Genomic DNA, 14905 nt, shown 5'->3' with positions numbered 1-14905 from the left:
TCCAGGTAAATGAAAAAGTTAAATAATAAATTGGTTTTTATTTTTCCGCGTTATTTTAAATCGCTCATTCGATTGAAATATTTGAACAACGAGTGGTAAATGTAAAATGTTATATTTAATTTTGCTTTACCGCGTCGAAAGCGCAATCTAAAATAAATAGTCGAGGAACATATTCAAATAAGCGTTATTAAATGTAAAGTAAGCGTTATTAAATAAAAAATAAATAAAAATACAGAATTCGAATGATTCGTCATAGTTCCTCGGATTGAATTAATATCGCAACTCTCGGTAGAACAAATTTGACAATTTTCATTTCTTTTTTCTCCAAACAAAAAGAACTAAAAACGCTTGATTGCTTTCCGTTCTACTTCGCGGACATACTAAACTTGTTTGTTGCGTTGTTCCCATTTCTATAGCAAAGTTTAGTTCAATTGGAATTGTTGCTCTAACGTCGTAGTAAGACGATCGGAGGAAGTGTAACTCTAGCCGATAGAAAAGAAAGAAGGAAGAAAAAGGTAGAGGGGCAAGGGGGAGGGGGGGTTAGATGAAACGAGAGATCGATAAGCAAGATACTTACTATCGGAGCGTTTCGCTGGAGTGAAGTAAAGTAACTCGATTTGTTTCGAGAGCCTAATATTCAATTTCTCATGTCGAGAAATTCTTTCGTGATTATTTGTTCGACAAAAAAATCTATTTTTCAAACTTTCTTTAAAGTAGTTAAATTCTCATCAGAGATGTTTTCCCGCTAGTTCGTACCCCGGACCATTTGGCGTGAATCGCGCGAATCGGCTATTAATAATGACCGGACATCCAATTAATTTATTTTTTTAATGTTTTTACTGGAAATTCGTTTAACTTCTCGTCAGAAATTAATACGAATAGATTTGCCCGCGAAATGCATATTTAGATATTTTTCAATTTGTCTACGAAGTGGCAAAAAGTTATAGGACCGAGAGAAAAAGTGAAAGAGCATAGGCAAATTCTCAAAGGGAGAGAGAATAAATGTAATTCGAGGGAAATAAGAAAGGAGCAAAAATCAAAGGGTGGACAAAAATAGGCAAAGCGAGAGGGGGAGAACGAAGATCCAAAAACTGAAAAAAGTACAATTTGCGACGATTCTCGTACCTTTTATCATTCCGTTTGATTCTGTTTCAGGTATATTCTATTCGCTAGAAAATTTTGTTCTCTTTTTATCCCCCTCTCTTTTGTCCCCCTTTCCAGTCTCTCATTCCTTCGCAGAGGAATCTTCGTTTCATCGCTCCTATTACTTTTCCGACAACGACGAAGGAACGAGAGTTTTACTTTGTTCAAATTTTCTTTTTCTTTTTTTCATTTTTATCCACATTTTTTGTTGTTAAATATGATACTTGGCCAATATTCCGCGTCAACTGGGTTTCATTTCTCTTTGAAATTTTCTAACGCTCGCAATATCTCAAGTAGACGTATACTTTGTTAGAGTTTTATTTTTTAATATCAATTAAGCCGATATTACTGAAATTTGAACGTTATGGCTCGTTTTTATCAAACATTATAATAAGAAGAAATATTTCACGAATATATGATAGCATAGCGATAACAATTCTACGTTGATAGAATCTACGAAGACTCCCTGTACGTGAATTCGTAAAACCAATCGTACTTTTAACATACTTTACAAACTATTCAACGATAAAACAATTTTATTAGCATACCTCGGATGCATGCATCGCGATATTACTCCTACGACAGACATAAATGATCAATGGTAAACAATGAACGATCGTTAATCAAATGGAAAATTATTCGAGCTAAGAGCAAAGTTTCTAATCAAAAACTAATTTCATGGTAATTACGATTCCAATTTCTAACAGTTACATACATAGTTATCGTAATATAATTCGTTTTTCTTTTCGTTCGTTTGGTAGTTTCGCTTTCTACATATATACGCAAAGAGATAAGCAAAATATTAGATTCGGTTGATAATTATCCAACGATGAGGAATTCGAGACCAGTTATCGAGCACTTAATTAGTAACGACTAATTAGCTTTCCCCATTAGCATGCGAATATCCTTTGTAGAGATTTCTGTGTCGTACGCGCGTGTACGCGTGTGTACGTTAGTTCTATATTTCCGTTCCGTGTTCTTTCTCTCTCTCTCTCTCTTCCGCTTAGTTCGACATTGACGGAACAAGCAAGAGTTTTGAGATAAAGCTTCATTCTACTTTTTAATGATGCGATAACTTCTAAGAGCAAGTAAAACGTCCTTTTTGTTAATTCTAAGCTCTGTATCGATTTTACTTCACTTTGCACTTACTACCCGAATAGATTATTAACGTTTAGGATACATGGGTATCGTTAGGAAACACGCGGGGTTGATCGTTAATCTCGATAAAAGTAATCTCAATGGTATTTATTATAATATTATTATAAATGACTATTGGGAGATAGATGAAACAGTAATTTATGTAAATAAAATATATTTGAAAGAATAACCAATGGAATTTAGTAATTTGGGAAAGCATCGTTTATTCGAAAGTTGTCGAGCTCTTTGCAGCGACTAAGCGAGATAAGGAAATTTAGCAAAGGACCTAGAGGAAGAGATCCGTCGTGCAAACAGTTGGTCCTGTGCAAATCGTCGGACAGGATTAGAAAACGAAATACTCGAATCAAGGATTTCGAGGGAAGAGCTCGGAGAAACTGCTTTCGGATAATTTCTCGAGAGGTACCGAGATTTCTCGATAATCGTAGGACAAGCTTCTCTTTTCCTATTCGTTCGAGTTCTTCCTTAGACGCGATTTCAAACGAATCAACGAAAATTCTTCTATTTTTTTTGGAATGCTATATATTGCATTATAAAATACTGTAAATGTGTTTCGTTGGTAAGCGTAGCGAAGAAGAAAAGAAGATGGGAGGGTAAAGACGCTTAAGAGGGCAAGCGTAATTACAAAACCGTACCGCGAGTCGGCCAATCTACTTGCAAGTACTCTTATCGCGATTATCCGTGACCCTTAAAGACTCCTCTCCTCTCCCTAAAGAATCCACTCGTTCTAACATTATAATTATTCTGCCATTCGGCAGTTAACGCGAAAATCAAGTGCTACCAAATGAAAATAAAAAAACCAACGAAACGACGAGCATCGTCTAATTATTATCAATAAAATAGACGATAGGGAGAGATCCTTGCCCCAACTATCACCGAAATGATTTTTTATTTTCCAAAGTTACCATAGGTAGAGTACAATTTTTTATTAAGCATGCGCAAATAATAGGAAAATAAGAAAGGGAGAAGAATCGAATATACCAAAGAAAAATATGAAATAAGATGTAAATTAACATCAAATTATTATTTGATAATTTTCATGATTTTGATAAGAAAAAAACGGAGAAAGAGCGAATGCGCGGCATTTATTAAAGTAATTGCTAATTAAAATCCTTGGAGCTACTAAAGTATATGTAAGAAAAGGAATTTAATTAAATTCACGTTAACGTCGTCCAAAGTAATCATTTATATCTAACTCTCTGACCTATAGCGTAAGAAGAAAAATCGATTTTCGGTAGATAACCATTTTAATTACTAACTTAGTATTAATATAACGATCAAGTGCTATTAATATCGATGCGGTGAATATTGGGAAGAAGTAAGAAGCAAGTTTAAGAAAGCGGAGCGTATCGAGATTCTCGAGTAAGTAATTTGTATAGTCGCAAACTTCTCTCGACAAATGAAACAAAGTTCGTTCTTTCCATGGGATGCTGCGAGGATAACTTTCCAAAGTTCTATTTAGTCCTAACTTTCCGACATTATGCACAATGCTTTTCTCAACGCTCGAATAAAGCGAAGAAGGAAGAAAAGTGAAACGATTGACTGTTTCCTAGTAAAATGATCGCATCTTCGAATCCATCTTATACGAATACCACCGAGTATAACAGGAGAATACTATTTTTCAAATGATTTGGAAATTCGCGAATTTGGATTCGGTTTGGTCGGCGAATCGCATAAGTTTTAACGAGCGACGAATTTTACGAATGAAGAATGTCAGTTATCGTTGGATAGATCGTACACGTAGACTGCGCTGAGCCAATTCCTAGCTAAAGCGTTCTTTAATCCAGTTTCGATAATCCTCTCCCCGTCGCCGATTAAGTTCGAAAGACTATACCCGCGCTAACTCCTCAAATTTAAAAGGGGATTTTGAATAATCGTTTCTCAAGAAATTCTAATCCTAGAACTGCGATCGAGCACGTACGAATATTTTCGTATCTTTTCAAACATTGCAATGTATATTAAGAAAGAAAAGAAAAAAAGAAAAAAAGAAACACGGGAAAGAATGTAATTTCAGTACTACCGTTAATACAAATGAAAAGTTTTCTATCGAAAGTTGCAAGAAAAATGCGATAAATTTGAAAAGGAGTATAGTCTCTTGGAAAATCCGTAGTTTTCCGTTGGAACTTATTCCTCCTGAAGGAGAAAATATAAGAGGATTAACGATCGAGCGAAGGCGTCGTCGAGCGGAATAAAGTTTCGTTAACTCAATATGGCGCCGAATGATTTCCAATCCTGGACCAATGCCAAGGCTCTTTCCAGACGGTTTAACTAAAATAAAGGATGTCCATATTGAGAATTTGCGGAAGGTCCAATGTATGGTATCGCGAGACTTTTCGACCGGAAGCGAACCCGTGCACCGACCAAACGAACATATGCTCTATGCATTCTTCCCTTTTCTTTTATGCGAATTAATTATTAATTCGACGAAACAATCTGAAAAATATTGCCAAATTTTTCATCCATCTTAAAACTTATCTATTCAACCTATCCATTATATATGGTATTCCGAACTTTTGACCAAACGCGCAGATATCAGCAGTTTTACAAAAGAAAGAATTTCGAATTTTTATAGGTCGTAATAGGCGATCTATAAAAAGATTGAAAATCTTTCCGCGACGTGGGCTAACGCTTATCGTTGATTATAAAATCGAACGTTCGCTGTAAAATCTCGATGACGACCTACCACCACCGCTTTTCGCTTTTTATCGAAACTCGAATAATAATCCTTCTTGCTTTAGTTAAATGAAAGAGAAAAAACGACTTATCTAATAGTCCTACTTTTATTTGATCTTTATATTACTAACCCGCACACATTTATAATGCGCATTTATTATATTATTTAGAACAAACAATTGTAGAAATTGTTTCGATAAAACAACGTTGTTGTAAGTTTTTGCAACGATCTAATGTCTACGAATGTTCGATACAGCTTGCTGCCAGTAACACGACACGCATTCCATTGAAATTCAAGTTCTTACCGCGCTTTTTCCAACAACTCCTCATCCATCGGAGCAAGCGCATTTCTTATTCTCTTTCGCGACATACCAGATATACAAAAGTTCGCGAGTTTTTCCGAAGACTGACAATTAGAAAATTGTCCCTACAAATAAAAAAGAACTTGGAGCGTTATTGATTGTTATAGAAGAAGAATGCGTAATTAATATGTGCGGTAAAGTCAGGTCCGTTTGCGAGGTTGCGTAGAACCTGACCTGCCACCCGGACTGCCACCCGGACTGCCACCCGGACTGCCACCCGGACTGCCACCGAAAATTATTCTCTCCGATGAGGTTACGAGTTCTCCTCGTAAATTCTAACGACCATCCGAGCGGTTTATTTCTACTGGCTACGAGCTCTATCGCAGTCTCTTTCTACGAGTTCTACTCTGTTTTGAATAGAGAGGACAAGGGAAAACACTTTAATTGATTTTCCGACATAGTTATCTATGTTTAACCGATGGCTTTGCGCGAATTCGACGCTGCTTCAAGATTACGCGATTAACATTTTCGACTAGAAATTTGTCTTTTTTCGTTTATCAATTAAAACCATCGGAATGAAAAACGATTAGTGGAAGTTGCGTAGGTCGGGAATACCGATCGAAGAGAAAATCACCGGACGAATGACCGGACGAATCACCGGACGAATCACCGGACGAATACCGGCTCTCGTAACTCGGGCAAACCTTTGTCTATCTAATGTTTCCGTGTAATGGATTAACTCGTTAGTGGACGGACCATTGCAATTCTAAATGAGCGTAAGTGTGTTTAAGCGGATGCTGGTACGCCATTTTATTCGACATAAATACAAAGTCCACAAATTCGCGCTATAAACAAAATTCTTTTTCGTCATTCAATTTCTATCCTCTTTTCTCTTTCTTTAGCGAAAAGTTGAAAGAGCCAACGCGGTATATATTCCAAGTAAGGATCTTAACGTCAGCAACGTAGTCCTTTGTGTAAATGGCTTTTGTGTAAATGGCAGTTCGATGTTTGAAGTGTTCCCTTCGCGAGAAGTCCGAGCCAAAACTACTTCGTCGAAGCTTCGTACAGATAGACGAGGGAGATCTTACGTTGTCCCGAATCGAGCATTTTGACCTCGTTAACGACGCTTCCCTATCCCTCGACCAGAGTTTAACTTAACGGCGAGTATCTCCATGGGATCTTTTTCCTTTATCGACTTTAGCGTACATTCGTTAACAAACAAACGGATAATACGAAATTTAATCCTAAAACTATCGGATCTATCAGGAAAATAAGGACAAACTTTTTTCCTTATTCAATATTTCAAACTAAGGTATACGTCAATTAATTACAAAATAGTATCTACTTTTTTTTATTTTACTTCATATTTAGCAAACATATTAAGAAGCGAATAAGAAAGTTCGCGTTGAGTTTTCAACAACTGTATATCGTCAATTAATTAAAAATTAATTCGATATCGATCTAATCGTATATCAAATTTGGTATTCATTGATCATGGTTCTTCCATTAATTTACCTGGACGTTTCATCATCGATATTCTGTCGGTGAGAAATGTCAACGGAAAATTATTATTGGTAGATAGATAGATAGATAGATAGATAGATAGATAGATGGAGATGGAGAAATTCTCGTGGTAGGGAAACGCGAGAGTAGAATCTGTCAGAGTTGGACGTAGGAGCGAACTTCCTCTATGGTCTTCGACGATACGATGCAATGCAATGCAATAGCGCAATAACGTAGGGAATAACGTAGGAGAATCGTAGCTAGTCGCTTGCACCGAAAACCCCGTTAAACCGATTCCACGGTCACGAAAGCGGTAACGCGCGTATGGGTTTTCCGATAACTTATCGCGTTAACATACATTATTTTCTGATATTCCAGATATTTCTATGTACCAATAATACTTCAGGACGCCGCAACGCGCGGCCGAAAAAACCTCGGATATTCTGTAAATGTGAAAACGTAGGAAGCGCGTTTAATACTCTTCGCTCGATCGAAATGTAAACGAAAAGGGGGCCGAAGGGGGAGCGAAAGGGGGAGCGAAAGGGGGAAGATCATAGGAAGAATTCCTTCGTTTGCTGACCGACACACCGTTCGATGCTCGTCTTCCTTTGCACAGTCGACTGAGATCTTCATTTCCTTTCTAGGAATATGTTTTTGGACGAGCACTTCTTCCTATATTGCTTTTCCTACGGATATTCACAGTGCCTAGATATAGAACTATCCGATGGAAAAAGAAAGTTACGAATAGGGGAAGAAAATACCCTACGTGGTTGAACTTATGCCAATGAGTTTATGAGAATATCGTCTAAGACTTGAAAATCTACAAATTGCGAAGGTCTCCGAGCTTAGGTTCTTCTCGCCATCCAAGATATTCTATCGAGTTGCTAAAATTCTTCATTAATTATTATCGAGAGTTTCCACGCAAATTCGACTTATCCAATTGACTAAGCTAATTTACCTTTGATCGTTGAAAAGGAAACATTCCATTCGAATTCTCGGCAAAGATCGTCCCCGTTTATCTATCAACTTATCGATTCTAATTAATTCATTACGGTGGATGGAATTCATCGAATCTTCTTCATTTAGATATCCGAATCTTTGTCTCTAATCTCCTGAATTCTATTCAAAACCATTAAGATAATCAAATCTTCCAAACTTTTGAGAAAGGCCTTATCTAATGAATAAAATGTTTCTCAAACATTGATATTTTCTATTGGCAAGCATGATTACAAATAAAATTATAATTGATAATGCAAATACTTTTGATATTCACTTTTATTTTCCCCAAAATCGAATAAATACCGACTAATACGATTGCACCAGCCAGATTTCCTATAATCCTTTCCGTCTTTTAGGTCTCAAGCAAAGTTACGTATAATCGTGCAACTTTGAATCAATTCATGTGTGTGTGTGTGTGTGTGTGTGCGGGTGCGTGCGCGAAACTGTATTTGTATTTACGAGTAATTGCCACGAAAAAAATTACGCAATTGGTGGAATCAGCATTGGTTTTTTTTAGCGAAATTGACGCTAAAACGAACGTGTCATCATTTTCCACCGCGTTTTTCATTCGAGATTTCGTGGCAATTCTCATGTCTGTTTATCCGTGTCGGCGTGTCCGTGTTTGCGTCTACTAATTTGCAATGTTTCTAATGAAATAATATATTAGCTTTATCATTTTCTAATTGCAACGAAAATTATTGAGAAATTGCAAAACTCGTACTCGTTGAAAAAGAATATTCACCGATTAAAGGAATTCTTTGGCAAGTAACGGGGTCGTACTGATCTTTAGTCGATTACGATTGGCATTCGAGTAAGAAGCTCTTTACGCTAAAGGATCAATCGCAGCATTGGTTGATAACAGCGATTAGTCTAGGATGCGACGACTGAAAGTACAGTTAATCTCATCGAGCTGCCTTAACAATCCATAAATTGGCACAAGAGAACGATAATTAAACGCATTCCTACTCGCTGTATAGAAGGAAGATTAACTGCAGTAGGCTGACAATTGCCTATCGATTGGTCACCTAGCACGACCGGTACCATTGAAAATTACCTTCAAAGACCTTTACACAACTATTTCAATAAACGTAATGTAAAAGGACAATTTCGAAAATGACCCTAATCCTTTAGCAAAGGAGGAACTAATATAAGTATACACATTGCAAAGATATATCGCAATAGGGTCGTAAACGTATTCGAACGGTCAAAGCAATTTATTCTATACTTTCGACTCTTAATCGTATCAGTTTTATGCGAGAAATTACGCCCCGATGGATTCTACAAACTTCTCTCTTTGTCCATTTATTCTTATTTTCTATTCGAATTATGTTTTCGTTCGAATTTTCGTTCGCGACACTCGCGATGAAGAAAAAAGTACCCAGATCGCAATTTTCTATGATTCGATTGGTCAGCCACGTTTCGTACGTTTCTAGTTCAAACGCTTGTTTTGTTAGTTCGTTTAAAAAATGAGCGAAAACGTTTATCCCAAAACGCTAAAACAAATTCGAAACCCGTAACCAAGAACGTTGTAATTTTTGCTTGATTATTTTCTTGATTTATTTCTTTAGCGTTTTTCTTTTTTTTTCTTTTCAGTTCGTTTCCCGAATCGTAAAGGCATTTCATAGGAAAAGCAAAACTTAATTTGCTTTGCAATTTCTGCTGATACATATTATGGAAGTACATATTTGCAGTAAACAGGATGGTAATGCCGATCAGTGTAGAATGTTGGTCGATCTTATAATTATAAGACTACTGCATGCACGCCATAAACAAAATTTTTTGTGTGGATTCTTTGCGAGGTAAGTAAACTACTAACAAGTATATTCGATAGCCATTAGTTTTTTGCTTTACTCACTATAGACATGATTTTCAGATTAAAGAGAAGTTCATTCGACGCATATTTCTACAAGTGGCAAATAATCATAGCTTAAACGGAAAGCTCGAGAAAAATGGCTTGGTGTTTAATTAAGTAGCGAAATATGTATTAATTGTAGTTAATTCTATGTTAGAATATTCGTAACTCGGTCCATCTCAACAGAGTAGGCGATGCTTTCCTTAGAAAATTCTATGTTGGAAAATAAAGAAAAGAAAATTCTTTTTCACCTGATAGAGGCCGAAATGAATTCAATCTCTTTTCCAAAAATGTGTTTTCAAATTTGAAGAATATTCTAGAAAAGCGTGTCCGAGTTTTCGCTATTGATTATTTTTCTTACCTATTCTTATCTATACCTTAGCGACACTGATTTATCTTGAAATATAAAAAAAAAGAAAAAAGAAATCTCCGAGAATGGAATTCTTCGAGACAAAAAAAGATCTATTTTCTACTTTGTCCTTCCTCTTTTGTCAATGAAATGAAATCCGGAAAAAAATCTGATAAAGAGATTCAAAGCTTGAAATATATTTCAAGGCTTGGTAAAACATTCTTTTAAAAATCCCGAATATTAAATAATCGTATGTTACTTCGTACATTATGCGCGTTTCTTGAAGAAAAAATTGCACCAACGGAAGGGATTAATAAGTATTATCTGCAATTGTTTTCTTCTTTTTTTTGTTTTCAGAACCAGTGACCGAAATTACAGGAGGTCCAGATTTGTTCATCAACATAGACAGCACGATAAATCTTACGTGTCTCGTAAGGTACGCTCCAGAACCACCGTCCGCGATAATCTGGAGTCATAATCGACAGGTAGGAGAATAAATAATAATTATGACCAAAATCGACCACGGTCACTTTCGTTAAGACGAATTGTTATCGATAATTTTGATAACGAAGGATACGACTCGATCGACGAGAGCTTCTCAAACCTATTAAGCCGATTAAAGATTAGCAAGAGTATTATTGTACTTTCGAAGGCATCTGTTAGCTGCGCGGGAATAATGGAATCTAAAGCTTGTAGCATTCTCAAGAGACCTAGACATTAAGATAATAGGATTACGGTAAGATTATCTGAATTAGATGCGGAGCAAGTGAACGGATACGGCTTGAGGAGTTTCTGAGCGACGTGTAATTTGAAAACGAACTTTCAAATTAGACCGTATTTCCAGTTGAATATCTTTCAAGAATCTGTTTTAGAACAAACTATCGAATGAGATTCTTCGATTTAACGCAGATAAATGCTTTTAACCCTTACCACTCGTAAAATTTGTCTAATCATTTGAAATGTTTAAATCTAAAATTAAGGAGTGCGATATGGACTCGAATAACTAGACGATTATTGAGGATTATTTTCGAATCGGTAACTACGAATTATTATTTGACGAAGATTTGTAAGATTTTCGAAAGATTTTGGAAATATTTTGTAAAGATTTTGGCGATGGGAAATTTGTCGAATGGTGACAAGGTTGATGCCACCGCAGGAGATCTTGTTCCCTCTGGCTCTTTTTCTTTCACAGGCGATTAACTTCGATTCGCCGAGAGGCGGCATTAGCCTGATCACGGAAAAAGGACCCATCACGTCGAGCCGTTTGCTCATTCAGAAGGCCATCCAGGAAGACTCGGGACTTTACACGTGTTCGCCCAACAATACTCATCCCAACAGCGTCCGAGTGCACATAGTTAATGGTAAACGACAATTTTATTTCTCGATTTTATTTCGATTTTATTTTCATCTTATTTCTCCATTCCTTCCAATCAAACGGGAAACGATCTAATTTCTTATTATAAAGCATGTATAGCATAGCGTTTGTTTCAGAAGAACATCCAGCAGCGATGCATCACGGAAGCGGCGACAGAATGACGGCGACGTTTCTTCCGCTCGTTCTATTCCTTCGGACGATATTCTAGCCTTTGCGAGTGCTGCTCAAGATTCATCGAAAACATTTAACTTCGACTCGATACACATATGCGTAAATAATTACTAAACGATTCGACTAACGAGTTTCGAGGATGGCGCATTATCGTCTCCCCGACGCAAAACTATTTTTACCATATAAACGGAACCTATCGTTGATCGAACAACATTCCAATTAAAAAACGTGTTCCATTTTAAATGTAGGCCGTTCGCGAAATCGTCCAAAATAATTTTTTCCGTCTCTCTTTATTTCTCTAGTCAATTTTCATTTCTTACGTCTTCGCGTCATTTGTTTCACGCCAAAATTTCTAACCCGATTATTTTAACATAAAGATTTACATATCTACAGGGTGCCGCGTAAGAACATTTATTTAAAATTGTTTACCAAATAATTCGTTTACTTCAAAATACGTGTTACGAATAGAAATGACTTTTATTGCCGTATACCGCGCGTTATCTCTCGTCAAAATATTCATTTTATCGACTTCGAAAGGATCAAATTATCATTGATTCGAAGGATTCGAAGAAATTTTTGTTGACGCGTCATTTAAAATGACATTATTTCAAATACTTTATGAAATAATCAATAGTTTAGAAAATAATTGCATGTGAAATTTCCCGCGAGACACCCTGTACGTATATATTCTTCTTTATTGTCGCGAATGCGTCAAAGGAAAATTTAATAGACGTTCATTTTAATATTAACGATAGATAACGAGCTCGTTGCGATAATAAATATTAATATCAAAGTTTTAATAAACCAGCTCGATCAAAGTGACGCACGCGAACGAAAAATACAAAATACGAGTTTAACGATAAGGGAGGATGTTGCCGATTGTAAATACGAATTATACATTCTGTACATATCAAATCGATCGTGAAATAAATAATTTACGCCTAGCTCAAAGCTATCGCGAATACGAATCATACGGTTGTTAAGAAAACCTGTGTGTTTCCGTTAGAAAAAGGGAAAGAGAGAGAGAGAAAAAAACGAGAACAAAGTTAAAAAAAAAAAAAAAGAGGAAGAAAAAAAGCGTATCTAAAAAGAAATATTTCCTAGATGCGACGCGTCAGAGTATGGAAAAGAAGAATCACGTGCATACGGAGGTGGCGGCAACATATGCATAAATATCTCCAACGGGAGTGAGCGAGTAAGAGATAGAGAGATCGTTTTTCTCATAAATTTCTCTACGAACGGTGAAAGTTTATTCAACAAAGTTACAACGCGGTTTAAGTTTCACTTCAAAGGAGATTTTATTTTCTAGGACAGCAAGTCACCGTATATGTATTCTGATTTTTTCTATATTTTACTTTCCAGTGTTATAATTACAGAGGACGCAAATAAATAAGTTTCTCGGAGAATGTGGTCAATAGAAAATGTAAAAATATCATTGAAAAAGACAATTAATTTATATTTTTTATTTTAATCGTTACGTCGAACGACTCTCCAATTTTGTTAGATATTTTTTTTTCATTTAACCGATGGGACCATGAAGTGGGCGAGGGTGTAAGAAAGAGAGATAGAAAGAAAGAAAGAAAGAAAGAAATAGAAGAGCACGTACGTTCTTCCACGTAAACATAGGTGGAAAAAGGAAGTGTCGGTAGATTGGAAACAATCTACGAAGGCTCGCGAAAAAGTCTTAGCAAAAAATCCCATTATCGTTATAGTATTTCTTGCTAAAAATTTTTCGCCGCAAGATTTGCTGTATATAAATATGCAATCACGCATACATATATGTACGTATACGTACATACCTAAGTACGTTCATACACATTAATATACATAAAATACAAAAGAAAACACCTGTATATATACATACGCGCATACACTAACAGGAATACACACAGGTACAGAAATTTTTAAATGCATTAATGCGTACACACAGATACGTCCTCGCGTATACACATACATGTTTAAGAAGTAAGAAGTTATTCGTAAAATAGAACTTTATCGTAATATCGTAAATGAAAAATATCGAAACTCCAGCCAATACGTACCAAATTAATGAAGAAGAGTAGGATAAAGAAAAAAGGATCACGGTATATATGTATATATATATATATATATAATATATGTAAAAATATTATATATATAAATATATACTCTCTCTCTCTCTCTCTCTCAACACATATTATATATATTATATTATATATATAATATTATACGATAGGAAATAAACAAACTTTTTTATAGAATTCCATTGGGAGGATCGAGTAACGCTACGTAAACGATTTATGTATGTGTGTCAATCGCGAATGAAGTGCATAATCGCAAATGAAACGATGAGACATGTGAATGTTTGATTTATTTCCTGTGCATATGTAGTATCTCAATACCCTTTCGAATAAAAAAAGGGAAAAGAAAGAAAAGTTGTAGATTATCTTACCTCGTTGTAATCGTTCTAATAAAATAATTGCTGATCTCTATGATCGCTATCAAAATTAACGTCTTTAATGATTTCCTCTTGAAAATGTTTCTATCGATAAAAAAATATGTCTTTCATTTATCTACTTTTTTTGTACTAATATAATATATATCGAAGACATTTTAAGTGCTAACGTTTTTTACCTTAACTGAAGTGCATATACATGTGGTAATGTAAATTTATACATATATGCTGTGAAGGTAACTTATCGCGAATGATTGCAATAGAAAAGTGGCGGTAACCACTGACCATCGTCTTTACGTCTGTCGTCAATTTCTAAAATGAGCCTAACGCGTTGTATATTATGACAAAAAAAAAATATTAATGAAAAAAGATGAAAGATCGTATCTAATAACGGACCGACGTTGGATAATAACCATAGTATATAGGAAGTGTTAACAGAAGAAAATATTAATTACGTCTGATCCAGCTTATCTCTGGCAATATTAATAAACGTCGTTTGAAAATCGCTAATGATGCTGAGAAAGCTGAGTAAAGCCGTAGAAGCAAAGTCTCCTTTTTTATTCTAAGAGCCACCAAAATGGCAGAACAAAGCGACCACGGATAAAATATCATTTGACCAGGTGAATTAGATACATCGTTGTTTTACGACGCACGATTGAATCACCTTTTCCGTCGGAAGGTATGCAGATGACGTTGCGTTGACTACGAAAAGAATTGAAGTTAAATAAAGAAGAGATAAAGTTTACCTCCGCTTAAAATACATTGTTTAATTATTCGTTAGAAAAGCTTCTATATAATTGAGGATTCAATTACTTTACGAGAACAGTTCCTTTTAAAAAATCAACGCAAACGTTACTTTCGTAAAGGAATGTTTAATTTAATATTATATTGTTGATCGAATTGAGATAATTTAGAAAAATGCAAAAGTTCCTTTTTAATTGGCGCGATA

General features: G+C 35.6%; 1 protein-coding gene across 5 annotated transcripts in view; it reads left to right on the top strand.

The window, feature by feature from the left end:
* LOC122515041 (zwei Ig domain protein zig-8-like) overlaps positions 1–12533 on the top strand; it is a 41658-nt gene extending 29125 nt beyond the window's left edge. For 4 of the 5 annotated variants that reach the window (XM_043632179.1, XM_043632180.1, XM_043632182.1 and 1 more), the window contains 3 exons: positions 10334–10461; positions 11169–11337; positions 11468–12533. In XM_043632179.1, the coding sequence (XP_043488114.1) occupies positions 10334–10461; positions 11169–11337; positions 11468–11559 (389 nt within the window). In that variant the 3' untranslated portion in view covers positions 11560–12533. The remainder of the gene's footprint in view (positions 1–10333; positions 10462–11168; positions 11338–11467) is intronic. The other variant, XM_043632183.1, reaches the window with a different exon arrangement.
* Positions 12534–14905: the final 2372 nt, after the last annotated feature.

Source organism: Polistes fuscatus, unplaced genomic scaffold, assembly GCF_010416935.1.
Source record: "Polistes fuscatus isolate 324 unplaced genomic scaffold, CU_Pfus_HIC Scaffold17, whole genome shotgun sequence".
NCBI classification, from domain to species: Eukaryota; Metazoa; Arthropoda; class Insecta; order Hymenoptera; family Vespidae; genus Polistes; species Polistes fuscatus.
Note: the sequence above shows the minus strand (reverse complement) of the source record. Positions and strands in the feature narration are given on the sequence as shown.